Source organism: Mandrillus leucophaeus, unplaced genomic scaffold, assembly GCF_000951045.1.
Source record: "Mandrillus leucophaeus isolate KB7577 unplaced genomic scaffold, Mleu.le_1.0 Scaffold342, whole genome shotgun sequence".
In the NCBI taxonomy this organism is placed as follows: Eukaryota; Metazoa; Chordata; class Mammalia; order Primates; family Cercopithecidae; genus Mandrillus; species Mandrillus leucophaeus.
In genome coordinates, this window is record NW_012103610.1 from 1,626,400 (window position 1) to 1,641,360 (window position 14,961).

General features: G+C 52.9%; 1 protein-coding gene across 2 annotated transcripts in view; it reads left to right on the plus strand.

Annotated features, from left to right (window-relative positions):
- Nucleotides 1-14,961, plus strand: part of BDH1 (3-hydroxybutyrate dehydrogenase, type 1) — a 51,712-nt gene that overhangs the window by 29,625 nt on the left and 7,126 nt on the right. For both annotated transcript variants that reach the window (XM_011988969.1, XM_011988968.1), the window contains one exon: nt 11,028-11,169. In XM_011988969.1, coding sequence (XP_011844359.1) covers nt 11,028-11,169 — 142 coding nt within the window. The remainder of the gene's footprint in view (nt 1-11,027; nt 11,170-14,961) is intronic.

A 14,961-nucleotide genomic window follows, 5' to 3' on the forward strand; every position in this document is an offset into this window, starting at 1 on the left:
TCTGAGAGTCTTGGCTGGGACCCTGGGGAAGCCCCAAGAAAAGGTTGTTTGTTAGAGGAGACCAGTGTTGGCCAGGAATGGTCCTGCGATCCCTCCGTGTGCGGCCATTGGCTGAGGGCAGGCCAGGCACGTGTGGTCGCGGCGTTCACGCCATGGCTGTGAAGTTGCAGGGGTTGCGATGGTGTAGCTGTCAACTGTTCCTGCAGCGGACTTCCCTGAAGGGAGGTCGCAGTGGGGCACCTCCGTGGTTGCCACAGTAGAGCTTATTTAGGATTTCGTTAAAGTGTTTTTTGACTTTATAGGTATGACTGAAGATATACAAAGCATTATTATTACTTTTTCTAAGACGGAGTCTTGCTCTGTCGCCCAGCAGGAGCTGGAGTGTAGTGATACTATCTCGGCTCACTGCAACCTCTGCCTCCCGGGCTCAAGCAATTCTCTTGTCTCAGCCTCCCGAGTAGCTGGGATTACAGGTGCCCACCATCACGCCCAGCTAATTTTTGTATTTTTAATAGAGACAGGGTTTCACCATGTTGGCCAGGCTGGTCTCAAACTCCTGTCCTCAGGAGATCCACTCACCTTGGCCGCCTGAAGTGCTGGGATTACAGGCGTGAGCCACCACTCCTGGCCTAAAGCACTATTTTTAAAAGTTACTTGTATTAATTTTTGTTTTTTCTTTATCACTATATTATTTATTTGAAATATAATGCCATTTATTTGTGATCTATTTTCCTTGTTGTTGATTCTTGTTGATATAATTTAATTTCTGAATATATAAACCATTAACAAGCCTGTAAAGTCAAAAATTATACAAATAGGTAAAATCAAAGTAGCGTGATTCCTTCACCTCCTATCTGTTCCACTCCATTCTTTCATTTTCCCTCATGTTACACAAGTGTTTGCACATTGCATGCACTCTTTGGTTTTTTAAAACATTAACAACGTATCTTGGAAATCAGTTTGTATGACCTCACAGAGTCCGTATGACCCCGCGGAGTCCGTGTGACCCCACAGAGCCCGGGTGGCCCCGTGGAGCACGGGTGGCCTCGTGGAGTCCAGGTGGCCCCGCGGAGTTTGTATGGCCCCGCGGAGTCCGTATGACCCCACAGAGATCTTTCTCACTTTGTTAACAGCTTTGAAGCACCCTACTGAGTGGGTGGGTCATAATTTACTTCACCAAAATCTCCTGTAGATAAGCATTTAGGTGCTTTCAATATTTTGCAATTATAAATAATGCCACAATGAATAACCTTGTAGTTGCATTATTATTGGAGGGTTATCCCTTTTTTTTCTTTTTTTTTGAGATGGAGTTTCGCTCTTGTTGCCCAGGCTAGAGTGCAATGGCCCAGTGTGGGCTCACTGCAACCTCCACCTCCCGGGTTCAAGCAATTCTCCTGTCTTAGCCTCCCAAGTAGCTGGGATTACAGGTGTCCACCACCACCCCTGGCTAATTCTTGTATTTTTAGTAGAGAGGGGGCTTCACCATGTTGGTCAGGCTGGTCTCGAACTCCTGACTTCAGGCAATCCGCCCGCCTCGGCCCCCCAGAGTGCTGGGATTACAGGCGTGAACCATTGCCTCCAGCCATTGGGGGGCGACCTTTAGAGTAAATTCCTGGGAGTGAGATTGCTCTTATCAGAGGATAAATAAAATATATTGTCATTTTAAAGATGTTCCCAAATTTTCCATCATAGGGGTCATGTAATTTTACATTCCCTCCCGGAGTGTTTGAGTGCCTATTTCCACACAATTTCACCAACAGAGTATGCATCGAGCTGTTGGTTTTTGCCGCTCTGATAGGTGGGAAATGTACCTCAGCGTTGTTTTTATTGTGTTTCTCTTCCGAGCGCGTACCCCTGTTCTTTAAGGACATGACCCAGAAGCTTCCCAGATATCAGCTGTGCTCTCATTCTCTGGGCCAGAACTTAGTCACATGGCCTTACCTGGCTGCAAGGAAGGCTGGAAAATGTAGTGAGTGTTCTGAGACAATATGTACCTGGCCTAAAACGTCAGGCGTTCTACTGCTGCAGAAGAAGGACGAAGGGAAGTGTGGGCATTCAGGACAACTTGCTTTCTCTGTTCAGTGGCTGAGACGTTTGTCTTTATTTCAAGGCCGTAGGAACCCAGGGGAGGAATTTTCCATACGATGTTTGATATCTTTGTAATATTTGATACCTGTTCAACGTAAAATTTCAATAATATAAACAAGTACAAGAAATCATTTATATTGACACACTCTGAACATCCTTCCATCTGGATCAGAGCAGGTTTTTTTGTCCTTTTCATCTTTACTTCTTTTGAATTGTGAAAACGGTAAAACATATTCATAATAACTCCAAATAATACAGAAGTACGTTATGTAACAAAGTAAAGTCTTCCCAGTCTCTTGTTCCAAGGCAGCTTAAACGCAGGTGTATACATTATTTGTGACTTTCGCTATTACAGGTTGAGTATCTCTTATCTGAAATGCTTGAGACCACATGTGTTTTGGATTTTGGATTTTTCCAGATTTCGGAATATTTGCATTATACTCGCTCAGCATCTGTGATCTGAAAATCCAAAATCCAAAGTGCTCCAATGAGTATTTCCTGGACCATCATGTCAGCACTCAAAAAGTTTCAGATTTTGGAACATTTCAGATTTGGGATTATTGGATTAGAGATGCTCAACGTGTATTAACAAAGCCTTGGTGAGTCATGTTGCACGTACGTCTTTGTCTCCTTCCATTGGCGGTTCTTGGGAACACTGTGTAGATGTGAAAGTGCAAGTTGCAGAGGTGTGCAGATTTTAGGTTTTGTTCAAATCCCCAAACCGCTCCCCTGAAAGGCTGTCGCACGCCTGACAGTGCTCGAGAGAACCCGTCTGGGGAGGGTTCTGGGGAGTGGGTGTGGCATCCCTGGTGCTGGGTTCTTCTGCAGAATGTGGACCTGCCTCAGCAGGTCCCAGCAAGAACCATGATGCCATAAAAATGTTTTAAAGTCCCTTGTCCGATGTTAGGCTTCTGTGCCATTGTGCTGGCTTGGCCAGTGACACAGGGAGCTACACACATTCCACAGCACAGGGCAGAGGCTGCTCAGTGCTGCAGAAGACTCTTCAAAAGGGCCTTGGGTTCTAGTCCCAGATTAACCACTAACCCCGGAAGGGGGCAAACATGTCTCCTCCCTGGGCCTCGGTTTCCTCTTACTTACACCAGTAGGGTTGGACTGGTGGTCTTAGGTCCTTCCACTCCTGCAACAGTGATTCTAGAATAGGTTGACTGGTATTTTGAAGAAAGTACCAGACAAGCTCATTGGCAGGTTATGTCCGTTGGTAGCTACCTCTTGACCTATTCCATCTGCTATCTCAGACCAGTCAGGCAAGTCAGAAAGCAGTTAGCACCACCAGAGACTTTGGATAAGGCACCATGGGGGTTGAAAGGGGGAATTTGTTTCTAGCCTGATTCTGTAGTGTTAGCCCCACGACGGATTCTGGCCACATCTGTACCTAAACACTCGGTCTGCTCTTGTTCAGAATTAGTGTTCCTCTTCTGTCTCATATCTCATTGCCTTGGGCCAACTCAAGGACTTAGCTCCAGCAGATGTCTGCCACCTCCTACGTCACTGGCTCCACGCTCTCTCCTGGGTCATTTCAGCACATACGTGCACACACACACACACACACACTCACTCATACACACAGACCTACACCACCATATCCTGTGCGCATTACCTCCCCACATCTCTGCTCCTTGTTGCAGAAAAGCACCCCCGGAGGGGGTACAGCACACCTGGATCAGGCTTTGCCCCATCACACTGTTTATGTACTTATTTATTCAGCAGATGTTTACTGAGCACCTACGATAAGCTGCCAGTGTTCCCTGTTGGAGATACAGCATATAACAACTCAGTGAAAAGTTCCTGCCCTTGTGGAGCTTAGATTCCAAGGGGGGATGATAGACAAGGAATAAGATAAGTAAATTGCTTCTCTGAGGGGTGGTAAAAGCAGTAGAGAAAAATAAAGCAGGAAAAGAAGATACAGCATGAATGTGATAGATGGGGTGTCAGATTTTCAAGAGGGAGGAAAGATCACACCAAGAAGGTAAATTGGAGCTCCCTCATCCAAAGGAGGTGTGGGAGCGAGTGTCACAGAAATCCAGGGGAAGAGGGACAGCCCAGTACAAAGCCCCAGGAGGGAGTGTGCAGGATGTGCCTGAGAAACAGCACAAAACCCCTGTGGCTGAAGCAGAATGAGCGGGGAGTAGCGTGAAGTGAGGGGCGCGGGAGCAGATCTTGTATCAGCACAGGGAAGGCTTAATGAGAGGTGGCATCTCACCACCATCTGGAAGGATGAACGGGAGCTCCCTGTGAAACGGGGGCAGGTGGCATATGAGGCACTGCCAGTAGTTTGAGGTGGCCAAAGCCCAGTGCCCTGGTGAGCTGGGAAAAGAAGGCAGGACCAGACCAGGAAGGTCCCTGAGTGCCTCTGACCCAGCTTTTGTCAAGGATACCAACAGCCCCCATTTTCCCAAATCCATTGGCCACTTCCCAGACCACATCGTGCTCCACCCAGCAGCAGCTTTTGACCAAATACACCACCCTTGCCCGTAACACTTTGTTTCTGGACTCCATGCTCTCAGGGTTCTTCCCGTCTGCTTGCTAGCTCCTCCTCCTGCCCGTCCTGCGAACATTGCGGGGCCCAGGCTCGTTCCCCTCTGAAGTGTTTCTAACACGTGTGATAAGATGCTGACATATAACGTGGGTCGAGCGTCCTCACGTTCTTCCCTGAGGTGCTAAACCACCTTAACATGTATGCTAGAGACTAAAACCTTTTTGCCAGAATCAGCTCATTGGCTGCCTCAGTATTACAAAAAATGGAGGTAGAAGAGGTTGAGTGGCTGGAAAGAGTTGTTAGTGTGCTGATATTTTCCCTCTGATGGCGAGTAAAACAAGGTGGGCTTCACATGAATGCCTTGGAGAGCTTCTGGACTTCTGTAAGTTCTGGAACTCCCCAGAGAGCTTCTTGGCTTACCACGTGTGCCCTGGAGTCTGGAGGCCACAGAATGTGATGCTAATGTCTACCAGAAGACGTCTAAAGGCCCGAGATTGAGGTAGGAGTGGCTGGTCCGGGAGCAGAGCACGGAGAGCTGGTGGGGAGAGGGCTGTCCTTCTACCCGGGCAGGTAACAGTTGCCTGGCCCTGTGTGGACAATAGAGAGAGCTGCTTGGAGTCACCCTAAGGGCAACCATCCAGTGAGCTGGCTAGGAGGATCCACGTGGCCCCAGCCAGAAACAGGTATATCACTGAGGCCAGGGGCTGAGGGAGCAGATGCCCGGCTCGGGGACGCACGCTGCCCTGTCTCTGGAGCGGCAGTCGGAGGTCTCCAGGGCAGAATATTTGTGGACTCTGCAGAAGCACCCCAAGAAGGAATAGCTGGCTTTTGTGCACCTGCCGTCTCGGGGCAGCAACAACAGACAACAGGCAGCCTCAGATGACTACAGTCTTGCCCCTAATTTGCTGCCCCTGGATCCAACCTTGAAAGGATCAGAAATTAAGAACAGGAGGGGAGGAGGAGCTAGAAAACGGTGAGAAAGACAACCTCCACCAGCACCTACTTCCCGCGGCCCTCAGGGCTGGGCAGGGGAAAGCTTTACCTTGCATACAAGTTTGGGAGTTTGGGTTTTCAAACTGGGCTGGGCTGGAATTATTTGCTTAAGAGACTGAACAGGATTCTTCATGCCAAAACAAAGAGGCTGTCTGTCCACCGTCTGAGAATGAGTGGAAAAGCTGTAAGACTTGCCTGAAATTTCATCCAGGGCTGGAAAAAAATAGCTTACAGGTGAGGTTGAAAGGGACAGTAAGAGTAAAGAAGTGGGTTTATCAATAAGCCGGTTGCACAGGCACCAACACAGCGGAAACAAAAGCTTGTCCCTGAGCAGCCGGACAGAGGTGGACAGAGACTCCAGAGACCTGCAGAGGGAGCACAGAAACTCTGGGGCCAGGGAGGTGGTGTGGCCCAAGGGGCAGTCTTGGTCTGAGGACAGGTAGACCCTGAAGGCGACGGGCCAACAGAGTCTGCAGCCAGCAGGCTGAGGGTGGTTGGGAAGGTTTCCCTGAATAACTGGGGACACACTGGTAGTTTCTCTCCCTGTTGGCGTGGTTGTCAGGAGCGGGGTGTGGAGGCTGCCCAAAGGCAAATGAGGGTTCCTGGGGGCCTGTCAGGTGAAGACAGGAGGGTGGCGTTGCTCTCCTGCGGAGCCTGAACGCTAAGCCTGAAGCCATGGGCAGTGGGAGTAATCCCCTAGTTTCCTCTGAAAGAAGGCTCTTCACTGTCAAACCGCCAAATTAAGAGTTTACGTGGGCAACCTGACTTGGAGTCGGCGGGGGTTCCCCTGAGGACTGCAGGGACCTTATGATGCTGTCTGGGGCACTGGAGAGGTCTTGTATAGGGGTCTGAGAAGAGCTGAATGATAGCAACAGGGTTAACCAAGTCCCAAGAGGAAGGACATTTAGACGCCTCTTGTGCATTTCAGCTAGAATCCCCCTCTCCGAGGTTCAGACCACGTGAGCTCCACTCCAAGGGGCATTTGAAGAGCCACCAGATGGAAGACTGTATTAAAGCAAGACACGTGTTTTCCTGGCACCTGTGTGCCGCCTGTGGAAGAGAGGGGTCTGCAGGCACCACATCGTGGCACCCTAGACTTGAAGATGGCATTAGTTCTTTCTCGGTGGAGTCCTCTGTGGGAATGACAGCATGAGCTCCAGGCCCATCTGTCCTGTGCGTCTCATGCCTGTGTCTTGTTTGGGAAGCTCGGCACATCTAGGGGCTTTCAGAGTCAAACTTTAGACCCGCCGAGCCTCCAGCCTGGCTGCCCTGTCCGAAGGCCTCCCTGGTGCCTGCCAGGCCCCTGCAGAGACTCCGTGGGTCACGTCACATTGCTTTTTCGAAGGGCCACTGGGGAGGCTCCTTTCAATGGAAAACCAGGCTGTGCAGATGACAGTCGAGGAAAGGAAGGGGTGTTAGGGGAGATCAGCGCGACCTCCTGTCCAGTGCCTGGATTGTCTCTGTACCACATTTCCCACACCCCATCCGCAAGCATGCCCCCAACCCCCAAACATCCCTCCTACCCCCAAACAACCCCCCACCCACACTCATTGCCTAAACACCTCCAGGCAGCCCATGCCATCTCCAGACTGAAGATCACACCTCATTTTGAGCTGAACTTGACTTCTTGGTCCTGGCTCTGTTCTCCGTGGCTGCATGGAACAAGTTGGCTCCCTCAGTCATGTTCCACTCAAGTCTTCTCTCCGGGGTGACTATGTCCAGCACCTCTGGCCCCACTGGGCAGTCCCTTCACCATTTCCTCCTCTGCCCTCTGAAATTGCATGATGCGATTTCTCCTGTCCTGGGGTTAGGGTTCTTCTGGTTGAAAGCATTCAGAAGGCTCAGCCCTGACATGCGCTGACCGTCCTGAGCTTTCCATCCTTGCCTGCGCCTGGGATGTTTGCTTCGGTAGCAGCTGTGTGTGCCATGGGCAAGCCCTTGGCTGGAGAGTGGGCATTTCTCTACCCCTTTATTCTTGGCAGCTAGTCCAGTCCTCTTACAAGAGGCATCACTAATGCCATGCACCACTCAGGAAAATCACTGCCAATTAAGTCACTGATGACCAACTCTGTTTAATTTTCACATCGAGTGTAGCTCATGCCTATCGTGAAAGAAACCGTGTTTCATCGAATAGGATGAAATATGACAATACAACCTGCCTCGTACTTAGCACCGTGCTCAGGACAGTGGACACTCAGGAAATGCCGTCTGCTTAGATGAAAGCCCCCTGGCAGCTCGGCAATGCCCACAGGCAGACCCCTGCCCACCTCACCTCTCCAGCCCTGTGTCCACCACTTCCTTATGTGTCTGCACTGCCTGCTACCGATGGCTTATGGTGGTATCCTCTCATCTCTTCCCCCAGTGCCCCATCCCCATCAGCCCCCTCTTGCGAATGCCCTCAGCTGTCACTGCCTTTGGAAGTTCTCCCCTGCCCATCCCTCCTGTGTCCCTCCCACTTCCCGCAAGTTTCCATACAGCACACAGTCACCGTGTTGCTTATGTACTCTTCACCTGTCTCCTTCCCTAGAACATGACTCTGGGAACGGGCTGAATTATCGATCTTGACCTCCAGTTCCTAGCACGGTGCCGGAGCACGATAGAGGCCCAAGAAATGTTTGCCGAGCGAGTGACGCCTTTCTCGTGTTTAGCAGTACCTGAATTTGTGTGGTGCTTTAGACTCTGACAGGCTTCTTACAGATCCATTTCCTTACTCCATGAGTCTGAGCAGGTCAGGACAGGTGGTGATGTTTCTGTTTTACAGCCAGAAAAAATGGACACCTGTTAGGGGACACCCCTGAGTGCACAGAGCCTGCTCAGTGACTGAGCTGGGATTAGAGGCTGGCTCTGGCCTCTTACCAGTTTGGAGTTGATGGGCCCTTGGCTTAGAACAGAGGTGGCAAACTGGCAGCCTGCTGGTCCTATGTGGCCTGTGGACGTGCTTTGGCCCACACAGTGTTTTGTTTTGTTTTTGTTTTTGTTTTTAATGTGCGTAAGTTGCCAACACTTAAAAGAATTAAGAGATTTCCCAATTACTAGCTTAAAAATGTAAGCATCTGGCAACCCTGGGCTTGCATCCCCACATGGGTAATTCCTGACATGTCCTGTACTCGCCAGGGCCCCCACCTGCCCCACATAAGTTTGCAACCCCTGCTTGGAGAAAGAATCCTGTCGTGAGGCCTTGGGGGCCGGCTCTCCATCCTGTTCATGGTGTGTCTGTGGCATATAGCTCGGTGCTTGATAGGTCATCAGTGCTCAGATTAAAAAGGACCGCACGCTGGTGGGCCAGGCCTGGCCAGGCCTCCAGAGAATCCCGTGGGCAGTTGCCAACATGCCTGAGGCGTTGGCCGGGACTTGAGGCCAGCTCCTGCCTTGGCAGGGGTCCTCAGGGTCTGCCTCAGGGTGGGAAGGAAGGAGGTAGAAACAGCTCTTCTCTCCTCCCCAGGACAAAGGCCATGATGGGGTCAAGGAGCTGGACAGCCTAAACAGTGACCGATTGAGAACCGTCCAGCTCAACGTCTGCAGCAGTGAAGAGGTGGAGAACCCCCCACCCACACTCATTGCCTAAACACCCCCAGGCAGCCCATGCCATCTCCAGACTGAAGATCACACCTCATTTTGAGCTGAACTTGACTTCTTGGTCCTGGCTTTGTTCTCTGTGGCTGCATGGAACAAGTTGGCTCCCTCAGTCATGTTCCACTCAAGTCTTCTCTCCAGGGTGACTATGTCCAGCACCTCCGGCCCCACTGGGCAGTCCCTTCACCATTTCCTCCTCTGCCCTCTGAAATTGCATGATGCGATTTCTCCTGTCCTGGGGTTAGGGTTCTTCTGGTTGAAAGCATTCAGAAGGCTCAGCCCTGACATGCGCTGACCGTCCTGAGCTTTCCATCCTTGCCTGCGCCTGGGATGTTTGCTTCGGTAGCAGCTGTGTGTGCCATGGGCAAGCCCTTGGCTGGAGAGTGGGCATTTCTCTACCCCTTTATTCTTGGCAGCTAGTCCAGTCCTCTTACAAGAGGCATCACTAATGCCATGCACCACTCAGGAAAATCACTGCCAATTAAGTCACTGATGACCAACTCTGTTTAATTTTCACATCGAGTGTAGCTCATGCCTATCGTGAAAGAAACCGTGTTTCATCGAATAGGATGAAATATGACAATACAACCTGCCTCGTACTTAGCACCGTGCTCAGGACAGTGGACACTCAGGAAATGCCGTCTGCTTAGATGAAAGCCCCCTGGCAGCTCGGCAATGCCCACAGGCAGACCCCTGCCCACCTCACCTCTCCAGCCCTGTGTCCACCACTTCCTTATGTGTCTGCACTGCCTGCTACCGATGGCTTATGGTGGTATCCTCTCATCTCTTCCCCCAGTGCCCCATCCCCATCAGCCCCCTCTTGCGAATGCCCTCAGCTGTCACTGCCTTTGGAAGGTCTCCCCTGCCCATCCCTCCTGTGTCCCTCCCACCTCCCGCAAGTTTCCATACAGCACACAGTCACCGTGTTGCTTATGTACTCTTCACCTGTCTCCTTCCCTAGAACATGACTCTGGGAACGGGCTGAATTATCGATCTTGACCTCCAGTTCCTAGCACGGTGCCGGAGCACGATAGAGGCCCAAGAAATGTTTGCCGAGCGAGTGACGCCTTTCTCGTGTTTAGCAGTACCTGAATTTGTGTGGTGCTTTAGACTCTGACAGGCTTCTTACAGATCCATTTCCTTACTCCATGAGTCTGAGCAGGTCAAGACAGGTGGTGATGTTCCTGTTTTACAGCCAGAAAAAATGGACACCTGTTAGGGGACACCCCTGAGTGCACAGAGCCTGCTCAGTGACTGAGCTGGGATTAGAGGCTGGCTCTGGCCTCTTACCAGTTTGGAGTTGATGGGCCCTTGGCTTAGAACAGAGGTGGCAAACTGGCAGCCTGCTGGTCCTATGTGGCCTGTGGACGTGCTTTGGCCCACACAGTGTTTTGTTTTGTTTTTGTTTTTGTTTTTAATGTGCGTAAGTTGCCAACACTTAAAAGAATTAAGAGATTTCCCAATTACTAGCTTAAAAATGTAAGCATCTGGCAACCCTGGGCTTGCATCCCCACATGGGTAATTCCTGACATGTCCTGTACTCGTCAGGGCCCCCACCTGCCCCACATAAGTTTGCAACCCCTGCTTGGAGAAAGAATCCTGTCGTGAGGCCTTGGGGGCCGGCTCTCCATCCTGTTCATGGTGTGTCTGTGGCATATAGCTCGGTGCTTGATAGGTCATCAGTGCTCAGATTAAAAAGGACCGCACGCTGGTGGGCCAGGCCTGGCCAGGCCTCCAGAGAATCCCGTGGGCAGTTGCCAACATGCCTGAGGCGTTGGCCGGGACTTGAGGCCAGCTCCTGCCTTGGCAGGGGTCCTCAGGGTCTGCCTCAGGGTGGGAAGGAAGGAGGTAGAAACAGCTCTTCTCTCCTCCCCAGGACAAAGGCCATGATGGGGTCAAGGAGCTGGACAGCCTAAACAGTGACCGATTGAGAACCGTCCAGCTCAACGTCTGCAGCAGTGAAGAGGTGGAGAAAGTGGTGGAGATCGTCCGCTCGAGCCTGAAGGACCCTGAGAAAGGTCGGGCGCCCCTTCGGGCGGCAGGGGTTGTGTATGCGGCCATTCCAAGGGGCGCTTGCTAAACACCACCTTCCACTGGCTGGCACCCTGCCACCGAACTCCTTTCCTTATTGTTTAGAATCTTCCTCCTGCACGATAGGAGGAAGGGGATGACACTAAACACACCCATGCAATAGGGCAATGGAAAAATACAGGCAGGAGGTGATTTCAGAGTTCATGGAGTGCTAGGTGGCTACGCAGTGATTCAGGTCAGTTCAGCCAACGCCCAGTGATGCCCTCTCTGGCCCAGGAGCTGGGTTGGGTGCCGGGGACACAAAGCTGGTCAAGGCACGGTATGTCCCCAGGACCTCATAGTTCAGCCGAGGGACTGAGTTCAAAATCAGGGAGCCATGCATTGAGAGAGGCAGAGCAGCACAGGAAAGAGGGGTCTGTCCAGCCGTGGGGGTGCAGCGGAAACAGGCCGGCTAAGGCAGATTGTGGCAGAGAGCAGAGATGGTCATTCCAAGAGGAGGGGAGAGCAGGAACCACAGCTGGGAGCAGCACAGGGAGGGTAGTGGGGGCTGTTTGTCAGGCAGTGGTATTAGCCCAGCACCTCAATATGAGCCATGGGTCAGGTCACCTGGAGGGGGTGGCGGCAAAGGAGGGTGGGGAGGGAGGTCTTGGATCCCAGGCGAGGGGGCTTGGCCGGTCTCGTGACAGCACTGGGGAGCCACTGAAGGGGTCGTCCTGAGGGAGTGACCTGGTCGTTGTGAGACTTGTGAGGCTCCCTCTGAGGACGGCAGTGGCAATGTGCAGCTGGATTGAAAGGGGGAGTTAAGCGTGGGTTCGAGGGTCTGGAGCTAGGGTGCTAGGTGATGGGAAACAGGAAGGGTCAGGTGTGAGGAGTACTGAGAAGGCGAAGCTGGCCGGACTTGGTGACTTGGATGTGGGGATGAGGTGAGACCTGAAGTCTCTGTCCTGGACACCTGGTGCCCCGCACGGCAGGAGCAGGTTGGGAGATGGGGAGATACCGAAGCGCCCACCCTCAGGGAATGTCCAGGCTGGAAGAGCCGGTGCCCACGGCAGGAGGTGACACTGGGAGTCGGGCAGATGCACAGAGGGACCCCTGGGAATGTGAGTGTTTGGGGATTAGAGGACGGGGAGAGACAGCTGTCAGAGAGGTTGGACACAGTGCTCCAGAAGCTAAACAACAGAAAGTTTGGGGGAGGGGGCAGTACCAGTAGCCAACAGGGTCAAAAGCTACAGAAAGTTTCAGTGGCATAAGGACTAAATATCCTTCCAGTTCAGCCAGTGGAGGGCCTTCGTGGGAGGAGCTCTGCCTCCAACCTCGGGAGTGCCATTCACCTAGAATACAGCAATGGGGGACGGAGTTCCCTGGAGCCGGCCGCCTAGCAGCATCTGGAGAAGCGAATCTATGACGTTTACCTTTGAGCTCCCTGACAGCCCAGGCAGAAAAGGGATGCCTCATTCAGGCCTCTGCTTTCCCTCAGAATGGGGTGGGGCAGCTCTCAGGAGCTGAGGAAGGAGGAGGAAAGGGCAGGAGTGACCAGATCCCATGCTGGGAGCTCTGCTGAGCCTGTATCAGCCAGACGGATGTGCTGTCTCTCAGAGCAGCTGCCTCAGAGGCTACGCGTGTGGCTATCGGTGACGCTGCTGCTCTGCCTGTCAGTGATGTGCCGCCTCATCAGCCCACCGTCCCTCCCATCCTCCCAACAGGCCATTCACAGGCCCCTCTGTTCTCTGTTCTCACGGAACATCTGTTTAAGAATTAACAGGCAGAGCCAGCGCTCCTGTCCCGTTAAGAAAAGGCAGGATGGGTCCCGCTAGGATGATTACCAGCTCAGAACCTGCAGCCTGCTTCGCCCCTCCCTGGCGGTAAATTCTCCCTCCCACCTTCCCTGGGCAGCTGCTGTATTGCCTTCATAAACTACTGGGCAGGAAAACAGCTGCATCAGCGTCATGAAGCCATTGATTATAGTGTGGGTTTTGTGGTGATTTAAAATGCCCAGGGAAAGGCATCATCACCAGAGACCCGAGCAGAGAACGCACCAGGCGGGGCTGCTCAGGCTGGCGGTCCTTGTCCCCTACCCCCTGCCCCCTGCCTCTGGGGCAGAACCACTTCCGCTCTCTGTACTGGACTGGCCAGGTAGCCGAACCTGCAAGGCAGGGCGGGCCCGGCCCACACAGAGGGGAGGCGTTCACCCCCTGCCCGGGGATCTGAGCTCAAACCCCAGCCCCAGCCTGAGGCACAGACCTTCCCCTGCTGCTTTCTCCACGCGGTGCATTCCTGAGGGTGAGTAAACCACTCACCATGAACTTCCTTAACCAATACTGCATTTTTTTGAGAAAATGATTTGAAGACGTTTAGGTCTGAAAAAACAGCACATCTGTCAGATATGCGGTGGTGTGTCCCCCATCTCCCGCTCTCTCTTTCTTCCCCGTCTCCCTCTCCTCCCTCTCCCTCTCCTCCCTCTCCCTCTCCTCCCTCTCCCTCTCCTCCCTCTCCCTCTCCTCCCTCTCCCTGCTTCCCCTCTGCACTCTGCTGTTTCCTGGCCTCGCCTCTGCAATCCCCCCTCAGGCAATGCCGGCTGTGAACTCCAGGTGGCGCCCTCCCGGAGCGTTCCCACTCGCTGTGGCCGCCACCGACCCACACCCCACGCAGGACATGTCAGAAGGACCCTCTCCCCCTTGCCCCGCCGAGGGGGCACATTTGAATGGCGAGTTTGATGCCCTGCAGCCTGGCTCCCTGCTAAAGCCCAGGGAGCCAGCCACGGTAGGGGGCGAGATGAAGAAGATTGTCTGGTGAGAGCCGCAGAGCCATCTGCCACCGGTCCCCATGCCCGCAGGACGCTGAGGGACGGGACATCTGGAGCCTGGGACCAGCCCTCCCTGTCCCCACCCCAGGGGACACCGAGCCAGTGGGCCCGAGAGCTGGCTGTGGGCACGGCCTGATCTTGGCACATCACTTACCAGTCAGTCAACATTTGTTTAGTTAATTAATTAGTTTATGTTTTTGAGACAGAGTCTTGCTCTGCCGCCCAGGCTGGAGTGCAATGGCGCCATCTCGGCTCACTGCAACTTCTGCATCCCAGGTTCAAGCGATTCTCCTGCCTCAGCCTCTCAAGGAGCTGGGATTACAGGCGCCTGTCACCACACCCAGCTACTTTTTTTTTTTTTTTAAGTAGAGAAGGGGTTTCACGAGGTTGGCCAGGCTGGTCTCAAACTCCTGACCTCAGGTGATCCACCTGCCTTGGCCTCCCAAAGTGCTGGGATTACAGGCGTGAGCCACCATGCCAGACCTGGGCTTCACTTCTTATTAGAAATGTGACCTTGGGCTTGCACCTGCCCCCTGTGTGGGCCTCAGCTTGCTCATCTGTGAAGTGGGAGAGTGATCTGAGAGCTGTCCAGCACTCATGCCTGGATCAGACCACTATAAGAACATGGGAAGAATTTCAACACAAGTTGCTGTCAGGCTGACGGGGCAGCAAAACACACGCAGGGGAGTAAGGGAGAAGCCTGGGAAAGGCCTGGCCTACCATGCTTCGGGATAGAGACCATAGAGCAGGAAGTGACTGATGAGGGGGTCAGCCTGAGGGGGGATGGAGACCATAGAGCAGGAAGTGACTGATGGGGGGTTGGCCTGAGGGGGGATGGAGACCATAGAGCAGGAAGTGACTGATGAGGGGGTTGGCCTGAGGGGGGATGGAGACCATAGAGCAGGAAGTGACTGATGGGGGAGGTCAGCCTGAGAGGGGAATGGAGACCATAGAGCAGGAAGTGACTGATGGGGGG